Source organism: Salvelinus fontinalis, chromosome 34 (assembly GCF_029448725.1).
Source record: "Salvelinus fontinalis isolate EN_2023a chromosome 34, ASM2944872v1, whole genome shotgun sequence".
NCBI lineage: Eukaryota > Metazoa > Chordata > Actinopteri > Salmoniformes > Salmonidae > Salvelinus > Salvelinus fontinalis.
Genome location: NC_074698.1, coordinates 2,514,980 through 2,534,917, shown reverse-complemented (window position 1 = coordinate 2,534,917; position 19,938 = coordinate 2,514,980). Strand labels below are relative to the sequence as shown.

Sequence of the window (19,938 nt, the reverse complement as noted above, 5' to 3'; positions counted from 1 at the left end):
AAGCTCTGTCAGAGTGACCATCAGGTTCTTGGTCACCTCTCTCACCAAGGCACTTCTCCCCCGATTGCTCAGTTTGGCCAGGCTGCCAGCTCTAGGAAGAGACTTGGTGGTTCTGAACTTCCATTTAAGAATGATGGAGGCCACTGTGTTCTTGGGAACCTTCAATGCTGCAGACATTTTTTGGTACCCTTCCCCGGATCTGTGCCTCGACACAATCCGGTGTCAGAGCTCTATGGACAATTCCTTCGACCTCATGGCTTGGTTTTTGTTCTAACATGCACTGTCAACTGTGAGAACTTTTATAGACAGGTTTGTGCTCTTCCAAATCATGTCCAATCAATTGAATTTACCACAGGTGGACTCCAATCAAGTTGTAGAAACAGCTCAAGGATGATCAATGGAAACATGATGCACCTGAGTACAATTTCAAGTTTCATAGCAAAGGGTCTGAATACTTATGTAAATAAGATTTCTGTTTTAGATATTTTATAAATTAGCAAAATTTGAAAAAATAACTGTTTTCACTTTGTCATTATGGAGTATTGTGTGTAGATTGATGAGGATTTTTATTTATATAATCCGTTTAAGAATAATGCTGTAACGTAACAAAATGTGGAAAAAGTCAAGGGGTCTGAATACTTTCTGAAGACACTGTATGTGACATATAGGTCATATCCAAAGCCATAGTCATTTTATTCTTAAATAATAATAAATGTATACATTATTAACCTCTGATATTAACCTGATAATATTAGGATAGGCACAATGAGAATCGCTATACAGAAAAAACACGGGGGGAAAAAAAATCATCATAGCACATCCATCTGGTGACATTTTTCTTTACTTGAATGGAGCATTTGGGGAAGGAAAGTGTGACAGAAAGCTTGTTTCACAACATCATCTAATCGTATGATCGCCTAGAAATAGGCCTACACCACAAAACACATGAAATACAGGAAAAAGTTGACACCATTTTTCATATATCAAACTGCTTATCATATCTCATATAAAGCAAAATCTAAAATGTATATTATATTGAATATTTCAGAAGTAAATAGGACAGACAAATAGTTAAGGGCACCAGATGATCCAACAGGGCATATGTAGTGTGCCAAAGACTAACATTTGCTCTGTGCTGGTGAAGCATTCATAACCTTGGGGAAACTGGGGATGGTTCTAACACTTTTAGCATTTTTGTCAATTTCTCAGAGAATGTTTAAGCTGCTACATTCAAAATGTGATAGGAACGGCTCCCATCTGTCTGCTACCAATAGGTATTAGGTGTTTATCTCTCTAAATCAAACAGACAAGGAGTACAATGCTAACAATTTATGTCACCTCCCAGGTCAGTTGTAACAGGGCCTGGGGTGAAATGTAACAGTTAAAAAAATGCAGAAATCATGATATGCAACGAAATATTGAAAGCCTTATTGAGCCTTATTGTCACGTCCTCTCAAGAATCGGACCCTTTTTTTTCCATTTTCGCCTAAAATGACATCCCCAAATCTAACTGCCTGAAGCTCAGGATCTGAAGCAAGGATATGCATATTATTGATACCATTTGAAAACGAAATACTTTGAAGTTTGTGGAAATGTGAAATGAATGTAGGAGAATATAACACATTAGATCTGGTAAAAGATAATACAATGAAAAAAACATTTCACTGTAACAGCTACTGTAAATTGGACAGTGCAGTTAGATTAAACAAGAATTTAAACTTTCTGCCCATTTCAGATATGTCTATGTCCTGGGAAATGTTCTTGCTACTTAAAATGTCATGCTTAATCACATTAGCGCACGTTAGCTCAACCGTCCTGCGGAGGGACACCGATCCCATAGAGGTTAACATTTTGTGCAGCAGAAATAATAAAATAATAATAAAAATCATAAAATGTTTATTATCTTTTACATTTCTTTAACTGGCCCTTCTCAACCACTACAACAAAATCTGACAACTAAACAAGAACATCTGGACTAAACAACTGAATGTTTGTGGTGTCTCTTATGTAAAAAAAAAACTCATGAATTCCACACGTGTCATTTTATGTGAAGTTAATGTGATCAAATGTGACAGCGTGAGCACATGTGAGAACGTGATCTCATGTTCAATACATGTGACACGGGGATGCAACATTTCAACATGTGTTACCATGAAACTACACATGTGACATTTCACATGTTAAATCATGTGCACGTGTTTTTTTCCCCAACGCTTCACATGAGACATTGAAGGGATTTGATTATCTGACACAGGTTGCCCCGGCAGGAGAAGTTTGCCCTGGGTAAAAAAGTGATTGCATTCCGTTTGGAACAAGGCTGCCTCCCGGGCGTGAACCAAGTGCCCCGTTCAATGCCCACGGCAAAGTTGGCTCAAAACAAAAGTGACCGAGAGATTAAGCAAGTGGATGTTCTCAAGACACTTGTTTTACCAGTCGTCAGGACGTCACATGATGGTCCCAAACCATTATAATAAAGTCATGGTATGGTGGTATTAAAGTAAGTGGTAAACTGTTCATCTAAAATATAACTCCACCTGGGATTTGACCTCACAACCACTGGATTTGAGGTGTGCTAATCTTTCTACTGCACCAAAATGTCTGGCAGCATTCCTCCTGTGGCAATCTGCATTCCCAGTACCCAGACCTCCTTAGGCTTGTTCCAACTAACCCTGACCCTTGAGCTATCTTCAATTTTAGCTAAGTTCAAACTTTAGCATTGATAGCATATATATAATATATACACACACGGGTTATGAACCTGATAAGTCTGGTGAATCTAACGACAAAGCAGGTGATGCTATCTGCAAAATACATTTGGTCAATTTGTTTTATTATTTATTTATCCACAGGGTCTTGCTTCTTCACAATAGATTGTGCACGGTGAGTCACGTGATTCTAGCTTGTTCCTGATCAGAGATATTGAGAGTGTTACAACTATCCTGTGTTACAACCATCCCCGGTCTCTCCTAAGTATCCCCGCTATGATAACCTTTCAGAGGAGGATACACAGTAGCTAAGTCTGAGTCCCAAATGGCACCCTATTCCCTACATAGTGAACACGGAGGCATTTGGGACTCAACCTTCACTACTGTGTGCCCTCTTCTGATGTGTAACATGGGGGATTTACATATATCTACCTATTCCCGTAGTCGATAGTACGGCACATTTCTATACGCGAGGGGAGGTCCTCGGGACTCATCTGAAACACACAGGTTCTCTAATGTCGGGGAGTGGAGCATGAGAATAATAGGCAGAGGTATAGTGAACAACAACAAAAATATTTTACACCATCTTTTCATCTTCAGCTCCAGGCATACATGTTCCTTGAAAGCTCCAGATCGTGCTGGCATACGGGTACTCTTGGGTGCTCTTGCCGTACACACGTACAAAATCCCCGGATATACTTCCGAATTTGGACTAGCCCAATGTTGCCACTCCCATCCTCCCTGCGCATGCCAACCTTCTCATGGTAATGCGACTATGTAGAACAACAAGAACAGCCAAGTTAAACACGGAAGGCCACACCCTTAATTACAATCAACAATCTCACACACCTGGCACTGACAGAGGCACAAGGCTGCATTGACCAACTCAACAGTTCCACCCTGTTACATCTTCCCCCTCTATTTTTGAAATGTGTCCTCACATTTCACCAAGGAAGTAAAAAGTTTGCCACGCTGACCCTCGACACGTGAGCCCCTCAGGGGTGCATGCTTGGTCCCCTCCTGTGCTCCCTGTTCACCCACGCCTGCTTGGCTGCGCACAACTCCAATGCCATCATTAAGGCTGCTTAGACCACCTATAGAGAGGAGGTCAGTGATCTGGCAGTGTGGTGCCAGGACAACAACCTCTCCCTTAACATCAGCAAGACAAAGGAGCTGATCGTGGACTACAGGATACGGAGAGCCGAGCACACCCCTATCCACATCGATGGGGCTGTAGTGGAGTGCGATGAGAGCTTCAAGCTCCTTAGTTCCACATCACTAAGGAATAAACATGGTCCACCCACACATTTGTGAAGTTACGACAATGTCTCTTCCCCCTCAGGAGCCTAAAAATATTTGACATGGGCCCTCAGATTCTCAAAGTTCTACAGCTGCACCATTAAAGGCATCTTGACTGGTTGCATCACTGCTTGGTATGGCAACTGCTTGGCATCCGACTGCAAGGCGCTACAGAGGGTAGTGTGAACGGTCATAGCATCCAGGACCTCTACACCAGGTGGTTTCAAAGGAAAACATTTGTCAAAGACTCCATCCACCCAAGTCACAGACTATTCGCTCTGCTACCGCATGGCAAGCGGTACCAATGCACCAGGTCTGGAACCAACAGGATCCTGAACAGCTTCTACCCCCAAGCCATAAGACTACTAAATAGCTAACCAGACTATCTGCATTGACACTCTTTGCACTAACACTGCTGCTACTGTTTATTATCTATCCTATTGCCTTGTCACTTTACCCCTACATATATGTACATATCTACCTCAATTACCTCATACCCTTGCACATCAACTCAGTGCTGGTAACCAGTGTATATATCGTTACTCAATGTGTATTTATTCCTCGTGTTATTTTTGTTCTATATTTTTCTCTCTGCATTGTTGGGAAGGGCCTGTAATTAAGCATTTCACTGTAAGTCTACACCTGTTGTTTACGAAGCTTGTGACAAATGACATTTGATTTGATTCTGTAACACAACACTTTGCGGCCCGTGGGCCGACCCCTGCCGTAGAACGACGGGAACAGCCACTAGCACTGACAGAGGCTGTGCCACCAACTCAACAGTGCCACCCTGCCATCCATGTGATGTGGTGGAAACCTGGGATTCTGGCCCTGAGTCACCTTACCACCCAGAGAGGAATGGCTTACTGCAGTATGCTTCTGTGTTTGTAGTTAGTCCTTACAGTAGAATCCATAGGCCACCTCTTGAGTTCAATAGATACACAGTAAGTACAGTGCTGCCATCTGCTGGGCATTGTGAGTAATCAAGGACGGCTACTGTATGATGCTCCACAGTTATCCCTCCTAGAAATAGAGGTCTTTCTCAATCCCAACCCAGTCTTCAGTGACCACAAATCAGTAGTTTAACACGTGGTCCATTCCAACACTAACACACCTGATTGAGCTAGTCCAACTAATAATCAAGCTCTTGTGATTAGTTGAGTCAGGTGTGTTAGTGTTAGAATGGATCAAATATTGAGAACAGTGGCCTATAGAGGCCCTCATGTCCTGAGCATGTATTCCAGCATTAGATGGGGTTAGCTAAGTGGCTAGCTGGGACAGTCTGACATAGGGATCCTCCTTGCACTGCTCCTCCTGCATCCTCTCTCTCCTCCCTGCCTGCTGCTCTTGACTGCCCCCTTTAGGTGGCCCAGAAGACTGCACATGGCCCCAGCCCCCAAGTGCCTGTAGAGCCGGGAGGAAGCAGTACCCAGAGGTATGTAGGATAGGGTCCACTGGGGACAATGTGAAGGGGGTGGTGGTGGTGAGGGCCATGTACGCTGGAGGAGGGTCTTCATTCTCATTGGGTGGTGAGCAGGTGGACATAGAGCTAGGTCGGGGTGGGAGGAGCTCTGACTTGGGCCATGCCATGATGACGACATTGTTGCCGTTGTTGTTACCAGTGTTCTTACGGTCGTCCGTTACTACAGCGCTCATAAGACCATCAGACACTCCCTCTGTTGATTTGGACAGGCCAGCACTGACCTGAGGCATCGCCACATAGCCCTCACTCGACTCCAAGAAGGATGGGGCAGAGGGAGAAGAGGGGTCAGAGATAGAGAGAGTGTTGTCGGACTCCTCACAGGGAGGCTCCAGACTCAGAAACTCACTCGGCGCCGGTGAACTGTCACCACACAAGATGTAAGGGCCACTGAAGCTGAAGCCGGATGAGTCTAGAGCAGGAGGGCAAGATCTGTCCACAGACAACAGAAGTAGGGAGGAAAGGTTTGGGTCATACTTCTTCCACCCCTCCTTGGTAATGGGATGCAACAGTCCATTGGCCTTTACATCTGGGGTCAACCACAATGGATTATCTGAAGAGCTGCAACACAAGAATGAGTTACGGCTTAGAGCCAGGTCACCGTGTGTACGAGTATTCTTTCATAAGTGTTGGATAGTGTCGGTTAGAAGTATAAAAGATATGAGCTCATTTTACCAGCTAAAGCAGAGACTGATATCCTCCCTGCTCTCCAGTGTCTGTACGCTGCAGATGTAGGTCTTTTCACTTCTCTCACTCTCGGGAAATAACAACCTATCAGGAGACTTCTGGGAAAGAGAGGACATTACCATTATCTGTGAGTGATGAACTATGAAAGATGGATACATGCAGGGAAGTGCACAGATAGAGGTCTACCTGTGCCCGAGCAGCTGCCCCTTTGCCCTTCCACGCCCGTTTTCCCTCACACTCGCCCTTTTGGGTGGCGGTATATTTTTTGTATACCATTTTTGTCGTTGTTGCTCTGAACCCATTGCCCCCAAGTCGTCGTGACATCGTCAAGTTCACTAACTGGCAGATTTACATCAATCAACATTAATGATCAGCTGATAACCTACCCTCTTTTCCCAATATCAATCATGTCTTTCGGAGGCACTGCAACTAGCTGGCTTACAATTTTGTCAATGAGTGTAAATAGGCCAATGCTAAAACATGTTTAAACTTTCGCTACAGAGGCTGTTAGTAGGTTTTGAATTTCGAGATATGAATTGCCCCTTTTATCATTTTGAGCACCTGCCCCATGAAAGGTCTGTGCACAGCCCTGGATACATACATTGTAATTTATAGTGGTTATGAAAAATAATTTTTGTACACAGTCTAGACAATGTTAATTATTATTGTGCAGTTGTCATATAGCTGAATAGTCCACAGTGAGATGCTTTGTGAATAATGCTGGATGAATACTCAGCCATTCAGATGTATTCAGACTTACCTTAATGACCTCTCCCAGTGCCTTGCTCTTGAGGGGAGACGGGACAGACACCTCCCACAGGACTACCCTCCTACAGGCAGACAACGAATTAATCAATCAATGGGTGGATAAATGAATGAATAGAATGACAGGTAACTGCCAAAATAAAGGATAGGGTGTTGGACCACCATGAACCACAACAGCTTCAATGCACCTTGGCATAGATTCTACACGTTTCTGGAATTACATTGGAGGGATGCGACGCCATTCTTCCACGAGAAATTACATCATTTGGAGTTTTGTCGATGGTGGTGGAAAACGCTATCTCAGGCGCCGCCCCAGAATCTCCCATAAGTGTTCAATTGGGTTGAGATCTGGTGACTGAGAAGGCAATGGCATTTGGTTTACATTGTTTTCATGCTCATCGTGACCACTCGTGGCCTGTGGATGGGTTATTGTCATCCTATGGGGGCATTGCCCATGTAGCCAAAATAATGGTCTGCCCAGCATTTTTATACATGACGGGATGTTAGTTGCTTAATTAACTCAGAAACCACACCTGTGTGGAAGCACCGGCTTTCAATATACAGTACTTTGTATCCGTCATTTAATCAAGTGTTTCCATTATTTTGGCAGTTACCTGTAGTTTAACACTAGTAATAACACAAGGGCAAATTCAAATGGTAGAAAAACAATAGAAACAGTTGGAGAAGTTTGATTTATCACCTGTGACAGGCTGGTATGGTAACATAGAGAGCGATGAAGACAATGGCCACCAGTACACTGATGAAGACGTAGAGGAAGGTGGTGATGGACCAGGAAGCTACCAGGAGACATGGGACAAAACATGCATATGTAAGAGTGGAAAAAGTAGTTGATGATCATTGATGAGTAATTGATATGTAGTGTCTGGAAATTCCTGTCTGTCACGTGAACTGATTGAGATGGCGGTTGCTTCAAGAGAACAAAGTCCTATTTTATCAGCTCCTGTATGCTGCCTTCATCAAGTCTCGTCTTCATTTCTTCTTGTTTCACTCTCTGAACCCTCCAAAATGGCGTGTTACACACATTTCAATATTATGGTAGTTCAATGATAAAACATCCAACTCATCCAAGCTCATTTTTCACATGAAAGCAAATATCATGGCTTCCCATTAGACTAACACGCGGAAGCAAAAAAACGCTCTTCAATACATAATGAAAGTCTTTGTTTGTTTTTGAAAACATTCCTCAAGGGATTTGAACTTTGGTGCTTTTTCATTCAGCATCACATTATAGTTTTTTGAACTCTGCTGTTTTGACATGGATCACATCCCCTCATTTGTACTTGTTTTAGTTCAGACTGGTTATCTCTGATGATAAAATATGTTTTCAGAGTTATTTGCAAAAAATAATAGAATTAGCTTGGCCCAAGTTTGTGCTCTTGCCAACTCCATTGCTGTCATTATCAAGCCATATATAGCAAATGACATGACAATGAGTGACAAGGAGTTGGCGTGATGGCAAAAAACAGACTCTCAGGCTAGAATAGAATAGAACAATAGAATAGAATACTATTAAAAACAGGCTCTCATGCTAGAATAGAATAGAACAATAGAATAGAATACTATTAAAAACAGGCTTCAACCAGGAGACACAATCCAGGTCCATTACCTTGTCGTGAGGTCCACTCCACTGGGTCGGTCCATTCTGAGGGGGGTCCTTCGAAAGTATCACCCCTTCCCGGGACCACCAGGGCTCTCACCTTAACCAGGTAGCACTCAGAGGGGCGCAGGGACCCCCCCAGGATGGAGAGCGAGAGGGACCCCTGGGAGACATTGAGGAACCTAGTGTCCTCCTGAGAAAAAGAAAAGGTAGTCATCATCAAATGATCTATTCATGAGATGCTTAAAAAAAGCAACAGTCTATCTCGCTTGACGAGCGTTCTTTAGATGATGACCTCGATATGATCAAATGTAATGCTGAAAATGAAAAGACATTGCTTTCGGATCATCCCACTTCCTGTGAAATTATAGCACAGAAATAGATCAAATACTTCTCCTACCCGAGTGTCATTACTCCAGTAGTGCACCTGATAGGTGAGTTCAACATTTGATTTTGGCGGATTCCATTTTAGAAGCCAGTTCCCGTCTCGAGCTTCTATCTGCACGTGGAGTGGACGGTTTGGACGGACTGTGTAGAGAGATGCATCAAGAATCAGACGTCAAGAATCTTTAAAGAGATTGAACGGGATCTTAAACAGGCTGGTGTGATTACAGACATATTCAATCTCTCTCTATCCCAGTCTGCTGTCCCCACATGTTTCAAGATAGCCACCATTGTTCCTGTACCCAAGAATGTAAAGGTAATGGAACTAAATGACTTTCGCCCAGTAGTGCTCACTTCTGTCATCATGAAGTGCTTTGAGAGACTAGTCAAGGATCATATCACCTCCACCTTACTTGTCACCCTAGATCCACTTCAATTTGCTTACCGCCCCAATAGGTCCACAGACGATGCAATCGCCATCACATTGCACACTGCCCTATCCCATCTGGACAAGAGGAATACCCATGTAAGAATGCTGTTCAGCATTCAACACCATAGTATCCTCCAAGCTCATCATTAAGCTTGAGGCCCTGGGTCTGAACCCCGCCCCCCTGTGCAATTGGGTCCTGGACTTCCTGACAGGCTGCCCCTAGGTGGTGAAGGTAGAAAACAACACCTCAACACTGGGGCCCCACAAGGGTGCATGCTCAGCCCCCTTCTGTACTCCCTGTTCACCCATGACTGCGTGGCCATGCACGCCTCCAACTCAATCATCAAGTTTGCAGATGACACAACAGTAGTAGACTTGATTACCAACAATGAGACAGTCTACAGGGAGGAGGTGAGGGCTCTGGGAGTGTGGTGTCAGGAAAATAACCTCTCACTCAACATCAACAAAACAAAGGAGATGATCGTGGACTTCAGTAAACAGCAGAGGGAGCACCTCCCTATCCACATCGACAGGACAGCAGTGGAGAAGGTGGAAAGTTTCAAGTTCCTCGGCGTACATATCACTGACAAACTGAAATGGTCCACCCACACAGACAGTGTGGTGAAGAAGGCACGACAGCGCCTCTTCAACCTCAGGAGGCTGAAAAAAATGTGGCTTGTCACCTAAAACCCTCACAAATTTTTACAGATGCACAATTGAGAGCATCCTGTCAGGCTGTATCACCGCCTGGTACGGTAACTGCAGCGCCCACAAACGCAGAGATCTCCATAGGGTGGTGCTGACACCTACAGCACCCAATGTCACAGTACAGCCATAAAGATCAAGGACAACAACCACCTGAGCCACTGCCTGTTCACCCTGCTATCATCCACAAGGCAAGGTCAGTACAGGTGCATCAAAGCTGGGGAGACTGAATAACAGCTTCTATCTCAAGGCCATCAGACTGTTAAATAGCCATCACTAGCACTGCTGCCTACATACACAGACTTGAAATCATTGGCCACTTTAATAAATGGAACGCTAGTCACTTTAATAATGTTTACATATTTTGCATTACCCATCTCATATGTATATACTGTATTCTACACTATCTACTGTCTCTTAGTCTATCCCACTCTGACATTGCTCGTCCACATATTTATATATTCTTAATTCCATTCTTTTACTTAGATTTGTGCGTATTAGGTATTTGTTGTGAAATTGTTACACAAGCATTTCGCTACACACGCAATGACATCTGCTAAACACGTGTATGTGACCAATACAATCTGATTTGATTTACGAACGTATGTATTTTTTGCAGGACGTAACATATCATACGAAATGGATGACGTTGTACACAGTTGTGCACAATTTCCTGGACCAGTTTTGGCTCATGAGCACAAATTTCTTAACTACTGGCTAAAATTATACAAAACCTTCTAGCCTCATTTTTGAGAATACGCTTGGGGAATCAGCAGAAAATTGTGCCTGTGATACCACAATACAAACTCCAGGTGGCAGCACTGATACACAATCACTGAGGCAGTATATTTTCTGGATTGCATCAAAACTAATATCATCATAAATTGAGTCTCAACTATGAGATTTTATTCTCCCTCAAATATCACCCCTGTGTTGGAGTGAAAATGACTCACTGTTTTTATGTGTTTTAAACATTTTGCTGTTGTATGTGGGGATGAGCTCCACCTCTAGCTGTTCTGAGTCTGGGACAGGAAAGGAGCAGCTGTATTTGAGCATTGGACCCCTGGATGGAGCGCTGACCATGGTGTTAACACAGCATTTCTGGGCTCTGGAGAGATGGCGAAAGGGAGAGAGAAATGGATAGATGGAGAAGAGGGAGGACAATGCTGTGAAGGAGAGTAGACATTCTTGAGTCTGAAGTGTAGTCAAATGTTTTGTCTCTCATCCATGGGCACACACACATAAACGCATGCACGCACGCACACACACATAGTGCTTTGGCAGCAGATCCTAACTCACGGTGCAGTGTGGTTGTGTTTGCAGGACAGATGGAAGGTAAGGAACTGAGCCAGGTCTCTCTTCACCTCCCAGCTGCATGTCACCACTTTCTCGTCATCCACCACACACTGCGCACTGGAGGGGCCTGGCACAGGGTCTGCGGGAGGGAGGGAGGGAGGGAGAAAAGAGAGACAGAGAGAGAGTCAATAGGGAGGACGTGAGTGAACAGAAGGGAAGAAGACATTGATGCACGACTGAGCAATGCTATTCCAAACACATGACATGTAGAGATCACAATGCCCTGACACCGCCACGTAAATCACACACAATGCTATAAAGTCACTCGTAACAATTTAATTACAAACTCATTACAATCCTATAAAACTAATACATTAGGATGGAGTATGTTTATGTACAGTTCATTCGGAAAGTATTTAGACACCATGACTTTTCCCACATTTTGTTACGTTACAGCCTTATTCTAAAATTGATTAAATCGTTTCTTTCTCCTCAATCAACACACAATATCCCATAATGACAAAGCAAAAACAGGTTGAGACATTTTTGCTGATAAAAAAACAATTAAAAAAATGAAATATCATATCTTCTTGGGTATGACGCTATAAGCTTGAAACACCTGTATTTGAGGAGTTTCTCCCATTCTTCTCTGCAGATCCTCTCAAGCTCTGTCAGGTTGGATGGGCACAGCAATTTTCAGGTCTCTGTCCGATTGGGTTCAAGTCCGGGCTCAAGGACGTTCAGAGACTTGTAGGGAAACCACTCCTGTGTTGTATTGGCTGTGTTCCCTCGATCCTGACTAGTCTCCCAGCCCCTGCCGCTGAAAAACATCCCACAGCATGATGCTGCCACCACCGTGCTTCACCGTAGGGATGGTGCCAGGTTTCCTCCAGACGTGAGGCTTGGCATTCAGGCCAGAGTTCAATCTTGGTTTCATCAGACCAGAGACTCTTGTTTCTCATCATCTGAGAGTCCTTAAGGTGCCTTTTGGCAAACTCCAAGCGGGCTGTCTTGTGCCTTTTACTGAGGAGTGGCTTCCGTCTGGCCACTCTACCATAAAGGTCTGATTGGTAGAGTGCTGCAGAGATGGTTGTCCTTCTGGAAGTCTCACCCATCTCCACATAGGAAATCTGAAGCTCTGTCAGAGTGACCATCGGGTTCTTGGTCACCTCCCTGACCAAGGCCCTTCTCCCCCGATTGCTCAGTTTGGCCTGGGAGCCAGCTCTAGGAAGAGTCTTGGTGGTTCCAAACTTCTTCCATTTAAGAATGATGGAGGCCACTGTGTTCTTGGGGACCTTCAATGCGGAAGACATTTTTTGGTACCCTTCCCCAGATCTGTGCCTCGACACAATCCTGTCTCAGAGCTCTGCGGACAATTCCTTCGACCTCATGGCTTGGTTTTTGCTCTGACATGCACTGTTGGACCTTACATAGACAGGTGTGTGCCTTTCCAAATAATGTCCAATCAATTGAATTTACCACCGGTGGACTTCAACGTAGTTAAACATTTCAAGGATGATCAATGGAAACAGCTGCACCTGAGCTCAATTTCGAGTCTCATAGAAAAGGGTCTGAATACTTATGTAATTAAGGTAATTTTTTCATTTTTTTTTTTTTTTTACTGTTTTCGCTTTGTCATTATGGGGTATTGTGCGTAGTTTAATGAGGGGGAAAAAAATATTTAATCAATTTTAGAATAAGGCTATAACGTAACAAAATGTGGAAAAAGTCAAGGGGTCTGAATACTTTCTGAAATCACTTTATGTACAGTAGGATTTGCCACTCACCGTCCTCAGTCATCCAGGTCACTAGAGAGCTCCACTCACTCCACAGTCCCGTCTTCCCCTTTGCCCTAACTTTGGCCTCATACTGGCAGCCAGGCACCTGATCTTCAGCCTCCACACTCAGCTGGGTGTTCTGAACCTTCACTGCCTGCACAGAGAGAAACAGACAAAGACTGTGGCTGAGTCCCAAAAGGGCCTCACAAGGCTCTGGTCTAAAGTTGTGTACTATAAAGGCAATAGGGTTCCATTTGGCACGCACATTATGTGTGCATCTCAATTTACTAAAGTAGCTCTCCATTGGGCACATACATCAATTCAACGTCTATTCCACGTTGGTTCAACATAATTCCATTGAAATAACGTGGACGCAGCATTGATTAAACCAGTGTGTGCCCAGTGGGTTCCTTTCCTTGTCTCATTCCCTACATCTGCACTAGAAGCACCTGGTCTGGACAGGTGAAAGTAGACTTCCTGAAATAATCTTTAAATTGCTTTCACCTATCCTGTGGTTTCAAATCAGTGCAGATGAAAGGGTGGAAACCACTTCAGACTATTGAGACAGAGCCCTGATCTTTATCTGACTCCCGCCGGCGGTACTGTTTTCTGTACTTCCGCCGTGTGAAATCCTCTCAGTCTCAGATAGTGGCACGGTAATCTTTGGTGAGGATTGTGACGTGCAAGATGAACGAAGCAGGAACATGGATGTCACCAGGACATAACTTTCGGTACTTTAGCCCCGAATCTTTTGCGCTACTCCAATGGTGATTTTTTTTTTTGTAGTCAACTGAATATAAAAAATATAAACGCAACATGCAACAATTTTACTGAGTTACAGTTCATATAAGGAAATCAATCAATTATAATACATTCATTAGGCCCTAATCTATAGATTTCACATGACTGGGCAGGGGCGCAGCCATGGGTGGGCCTGGCTCCCCAGTGGGTGGGCCTATGCCCTCCCAGGCCCACCCATGGCTGCGCCCCTGCCCAGTCATGTGAAATCTATCAATGAGACTTTTTGTCCAGCCTCTTGTCCAGCCAATCAGAAAGACTTTTTCCCCACAAAAGGGCTTTATTACAGACACAAATACTCCTCAATTTCATCAGCTGTCTGGGTGGCTGGTCTCAGACAATCCCGCAGGTGAAGAAGCCGGTTGTGGAGGTCCTGGGCTGGCATGGTTACACGTGGTCTGCGGTTGTGAGACCGGTTGGACGTACTGTGAAATTCTCTACAATTATGTTGGAGGCGGCTTATGGTAGAAAAATGAACATTACATTTTTCTGGCTGTGTTTAACTCGATCTTCTCTAAAATTGGATTAGTTCAGCCGGTTAACCACACTTACTTACAACATTCAAGAAGATCAAAATCCATATTCCCATGAAACTGATTGGGATCAAATGGTTGGCATGCATGCAGCATGGACCTTTAACTTCTTATGGCTGCAGGGGCAGTATTGAGCAGCTTGGATAAAGGTGCCCAGAGTAAACGGCCTGCTCCTCAGTCCCAGTTACTAATATATGCATACTATTAGTATTGGATAGAAAACACTCTGAAGTTTCTAAAACTGTTTGAATTATGTCTGTGAGTATAACAGAACTCATATGGCAGTCAAAAACCTGAGAAAAAATCCAAACAGGAAGTGAGAATTCTGAGAGTGGTCGATGTTAAAGTCATCGCCTATTCAATTCCCTGTAATATATGGATCTGTTTGCACGTCCTACACCTTCCACGAGATGTCAACAGTCAGTAGAATGTGGAATGAAGCTTATGCTGTGTTGTGGGACCGGATGGGAGGTGTTTGAGTCAGTGGTCTGGCAGAGTGCCAGTTCTTGGTCACTCACTTTCCTCATGATATCGCCATGCGTTCCAATACTTATAGAGACTGAAAAGAATGCTCCGGTAGGAACGTTATTGGATATACAGTGGGGCAAAAAAGTATTTAGTCAGCCACCAATTGTGCAAGTCTCCCACTTAAAAAGATGAGAGGCCTGTAATTTTCATCATATGTACACTTCAACTATGACAGACAAAATGAGAAAATGAATTGAATGCAAAATATGGTGGAAAATAAGTATTAAATAAGTATTAAATACTTTTTTGCCCCACTGTATATGATAACAACATCCTTATGATTGATTCTCTACTAAGTTTGACCAGTTTATTCGACTTGTAATATAACTTTTTGAAGTTTTCGTGCAACGTTTGCCTGCATCTGCGCGAGCGTTTGGACACGTGTACTACACATGCTAGCAAAATTAGCTAATTGGACATAAGTAATGGACATTATCGAACAAAACAACGATTTATTGTGGAACTAGGATTCCTGGCACTGCATTCTGATGAAGATAATCAAAGGTAAAGGAATATTTATGATGTAATTTCGTATTTCTGTTGACTCCTCCATGGCGGCTAATTTGGCTATTGTTCTGAGCGCCGTCTCAGATTATTGCATGGTTTGTTTTTTCCGTAAAGTTTTTTTGAAATCTGACACAGCGGTTGCATTAAGGAGAGGTATATCTATAATTCCATATGTATAACTTGTATTATCATCTACATTCATGATGAGTATTTCTGTCGAAACGATGTGGCTATGCAAAATCACTTGATGTTTTTGGAACTAGTGAATGTAACGCGCCAATGTAAACTCAGATTTTTTGTTATAAATATGAACTTTATCAAACAAAACATGCATGTATTGTGTAACATGAAGTCCTATGAGTGTCATCTGATGAAGATAATCAAAAGTTAGTGATTAATTTTATCTCTATTTCTGCTTTTTGTGACTGCTATCTTTCGCTGGAAAAATGGCTGTGCTTATTGTGGTTTTGTGGTGACCTAACATAATCGTTTGTAGTGCTTTCGCTGAAAAGCATATTTGAAATCGGACACTTTGGTGGGATTAACAACAAGATTACCTTTAAAATTATATGACACATGTATGTCTGAGGAATGTTAATTATGAGATTTCTGCTGTTTGAATTTGGCGCCCTGCACTTTCACTGGCTGTTGTCATATCATGCCGCTAACGGGATTGCAGCCATAAGAAGCTGTAAAACGCGAAGAATTATACATTTACGATTGACAGTGATGATGGCCTAATTTATAAAAAGGTAGGTCTAATTTGGTGTTTTAGAATTTTCTGAATGAAAGGTTTCATGTCGGTCGGTACCAACTTTCATTCATAAATGGCTTAATAATAATTTATAAAATGGTGCTCCAGGAGGCTACCTAAAAAAATAGCACTGGTTATAATAAATGTAAAGCAATTGCCATGTGTGGTCAACTGATCCCTCCAGCTGTCACGTTCTGACCTTAGTTCCTTTGTTATGTCTTTTTTTTAGTTTGGTCAGGGCGTGAGTTGGGGTGGGCATTCTATGTTGTTTTTCTATGTTTTGTTCTGTATGTTATATTTCTATGTGTTTGGCCTAGTATGCTTCTCAATCAGAGGCAGATGTCAGTCGTTGTCTCTGATTGGGAGCCATATTTAGGTAGCCTGTTTTCTATTGTTACTGTTTCGGTTTTCATTTATTCTCTTGTTCTTTTGTATTCATTCTCGGTTAAATTATATTATGGATATGTACCACGCTGCATTTTGGTCCTCCTCTCCTTCCACCAACGAAAGCCGTTACGCCAGCACCGGTTTGATTGGGACAGGTTCATTGTGCTGCTTTGAGACAAGCATGGGAACTCATCTTGATAAATCAATCAATGTAAGATTTTTGTTTTCACTGAATCTCTGTTTGGATATTAGGTTACCATTACGCTGGGTAATGTTAGCTAAGTTGAGGTGAGTGTTCATGGTCATTAGTCTAGCATTTAAAAGCAATGCAGATGTTCTCAACACACATATATTAGGCCTATAGCCTACCTGTTGAGCTACGCGGCTATTTTCCTGAACTTTCCAATACTTTTCTGATGCATTTCAGTCACTTAGCCTACTGATGTGAATATACCTTGTACACTTTTCCCATAGGAACTCAAGGCTATTCAAGTCATTTGACATATTTTTGGTTATTGTTTAAAAAGGTCATACAGTAAGGCCTACATTGTTTTAATAACAATATAGCTGAAACCACTATTGGCTTCATTGACTTACTGAATTTATGCTATTGTAATTTTAGGCTAGGCTACTAGCTGATAGATTATTTTAAATATTATTCTAACAGTATAACAATTGCGGAAGAATTCTGTTTAAATACGTGAGTGGCACTGGAAAGTTGGTGGACTATAATTTCCTACTCATATTGTAGGCCTAAGATCTGTGTATCCACTCTTTTCATTGGCCTATGCTATTTGTTGCATTTAAGATATGGGTTGTTTGACATTTACATATTGAGATCACTAAAACAGAGTAGCTTGACATTTTGATCATTTGTGTGCTATAAAAAAAATATTATTGTAACGTCTCCAGTCATGTAAAATGACAGAATTATCATTAGAATTACAGGAAATGATTTCAGAAAATTCATTTTTTTTCTCACCCACAAACCCCTCAGTCCCCCAAATGTTATGAAACTCTGGTGAAACCCGGGCAGGAAGCAGAGGGGTAGTAATGAAGGACTCTAAAGAAGTGATTAACGATTTTGTCACCGAGCAAAACTACCCTGTGCTTGTTTTGCGTGGAATATCTCATGCCATGATGAATAACCATGAGAGTTAGCATGTCTTTTTACAAGAGGGTCGGAAAACATAAGCAATATGTTAACTAACAGTCCTCCTACACTCTTACAAAAAAAGGTGATATCCAGAACCTAAAAGGGTTCTTCAGCTGTCCCCATAGGAGAACCATTTTTGGTTCCAGGTAGAACCCTATTGGGTTCCATGTAAAACCCTTTCCCTGGAGGGTTCTACATGAAACCCCAAATAAATCTAACTGGAACCCAAAAGGGTTATTCTATGGTGACAGCCAAAGAACCCTTTTGGAACCCAAACTAAGAGTTTGTATTTATGAAGATTCAGCAGCACAAGTCTTAGATGAACAGGAGTCTTTGAGAGCACATTGTATGTTAACCTGGTCCCAGATTTGTTTGTGCTCTTGCCTGCTATCCTTGACAATGAGTGATAGGGAGTTGGCAATATATAGCAAAAACAAGATATGGCACTCAAGCTAATTGTTTGTTACTCCAGTACATACTGTCCAGTCATCCTGGTTAGACCTCCTGTAGTTGACCTGATAGTTGAGAGTGGGGGTTAGGAGGGACGTTGTGGGGTAGGGGCTTTCCCAGCTGAGCAAACGGCCCCCTCTCTCTACAGGCTGCTGTGATAAGTGGACTGGTGGACGCACCCTCACTGTAATACACAGAAGCACACACTGTCAAAAACAAATCAACACATAAATGAATAGTCAAATACAGATACAGGACCCTATATATTTCGTAATCTGCTAGCTAACTTGTAACTAAAATTAAACATGTAGATGTAAAATGATTGAGAACCAATGATTTATGACAGGGGTCCTGTAATGTTTAAACTCACGATTCTTAGACAGAAGCAGGGCAGGGGGACAGGAGGTCTTGAAGAAGAAGACATGGTTGGTATTGATGCCAAAGTCACGAGTGTTGTAATGACACTGGGCGGTGAGCTTGCTGTTGTTGGCATTCGATGCTGGCTGACCATAGGGTTTACATAGGGACTCACTGGAGGGACAGAGGGAAGAGAAAGTGAGAGAAAGAGAGAGTTAATTGAGTACATTGTTTCTCGTGTCCACATTTTCCTTCTCCCCTCTCTCCCTCCCTCTTTCTGTCCTCTCATCACCTCTATCCTTACCGGTTCTCAGTGTCGTCCCAGTAGTATAGGGCTAACAGGGCCTGTGAGGACGCGTGTCGACTCTCTTCCCAGCTACAGCGGACGTAGGAGCTGTAGTCATTGTAGCACCGCAGGGACTCAAGCACAGGGGACACTATGGAGAGAGGGAGTGGGATATATATATATATACAATAGAATTAGACCGCATTGTGCTGTATGATGTAGTGTAGTTCTCTCTATAGGGCATAAAAATACATTTCCAAGTGGGTGGCAGTGTTGTGATATTGTCTCAATATTAATAAGACTTTCTATAATGTCCACAATTAAACATTTAACCATATGTCCATATTATACATTTTGTTGTCATCGATATCTGCTAAAAAGATTCTTAGACTTAGACCCTACCATGATATTGTTTGTTCTCCTGGATTGTGCAGCGTTCTTTTCCATTATAGCAGAGGACCAGGGGAGGGAGAAGTGATCCACAAGACATCCAGAAGATAAGCATGTTTCCTGGGGAGCGTAGGAGGACAGGTCCCCCGGAGCAGAAGAACATGGGTAAGGGTCAGCAGGTGGGTCTCAGTAATTAACCTTCCAGATCTAGACCATCCTGGGCCCGCATTATGTGGACTGGCTGCTATATCTGTCAGGGTTCAGAGAAAAATGGCTCAGATACAAAAAGTCTCTCTCTCTCACGCACACGCAAATATCATAATTCTCGGAAAAAATTACACCATTACCACTCACTTCCCTTACAGTATATTCTTCACTAAGTGACTCTGATGTTCCTCACACCATCCACTGTGACCACACATCCGTTCTTCTCACCCTTGTTGGCTTTCTCGTGTCTGTATTTGTTACAAATGCCCCTCTATTCCCTATATATAGTGCACATTACCCTATGGGACCTGGTCAAAAGTAATGCACTTTATAGGGATTATGGTGGTATTTTGGACGTCTCTTATGACAGTGGTACTGTCTACATTGTAATGTCATTTCATCCGACACAGACACTTTGGAAGAGAAGAATGAAAACAA

General features: G+C 42.8%; 1 protein-coding gene across 1 annotated transcript; it reads right to left on the bottom strand.

Annotated features, from left to right (window-relative positions):
* Nucleotides 1-676: 676 nt before the first annotated feature.
* LOC129832855 (interleukin-3 receptor class 2 subunit beta-like) lies at nucleotides 677-19,640 on the bottom strand. Its single transcript, XM_055896926.1, has 13 exons — nucleotides 19,306-19,640; nucleotides 18,922-19,054; nucleotides 18,631-18,791; nucleotides 18,290-18,444; nucleotides 13,157-13,301; nucleotides 11,373-11,508; nucleotides 11,027-11,181; nucleotides 8,955-9,082; nucleotides 8,564-8,747; nucleotides 7,637-7,733; nucleotides 6,932-7,001; nucleotides 6,160-6,269; nucleotides 677-6,045 (listed from the first exon to the last, which is right to left on the bottom strand). The coding sequence occupies exons 1-13, from the start codon at nucleotides 19,454-19,456 to the stop codon at nucleotides 5,265-5,267; spliced, it is 2,406 nt and encodes an 801-aa protein (XP_055752901.1). The 5' UTR covers nucleotides 19,457-19,640; the 3' UTR covers nucleotides 677-5,264.
* Between the last annotated feature and the right edge of the window lie 298 nt (nucleotides 19,641-19,938).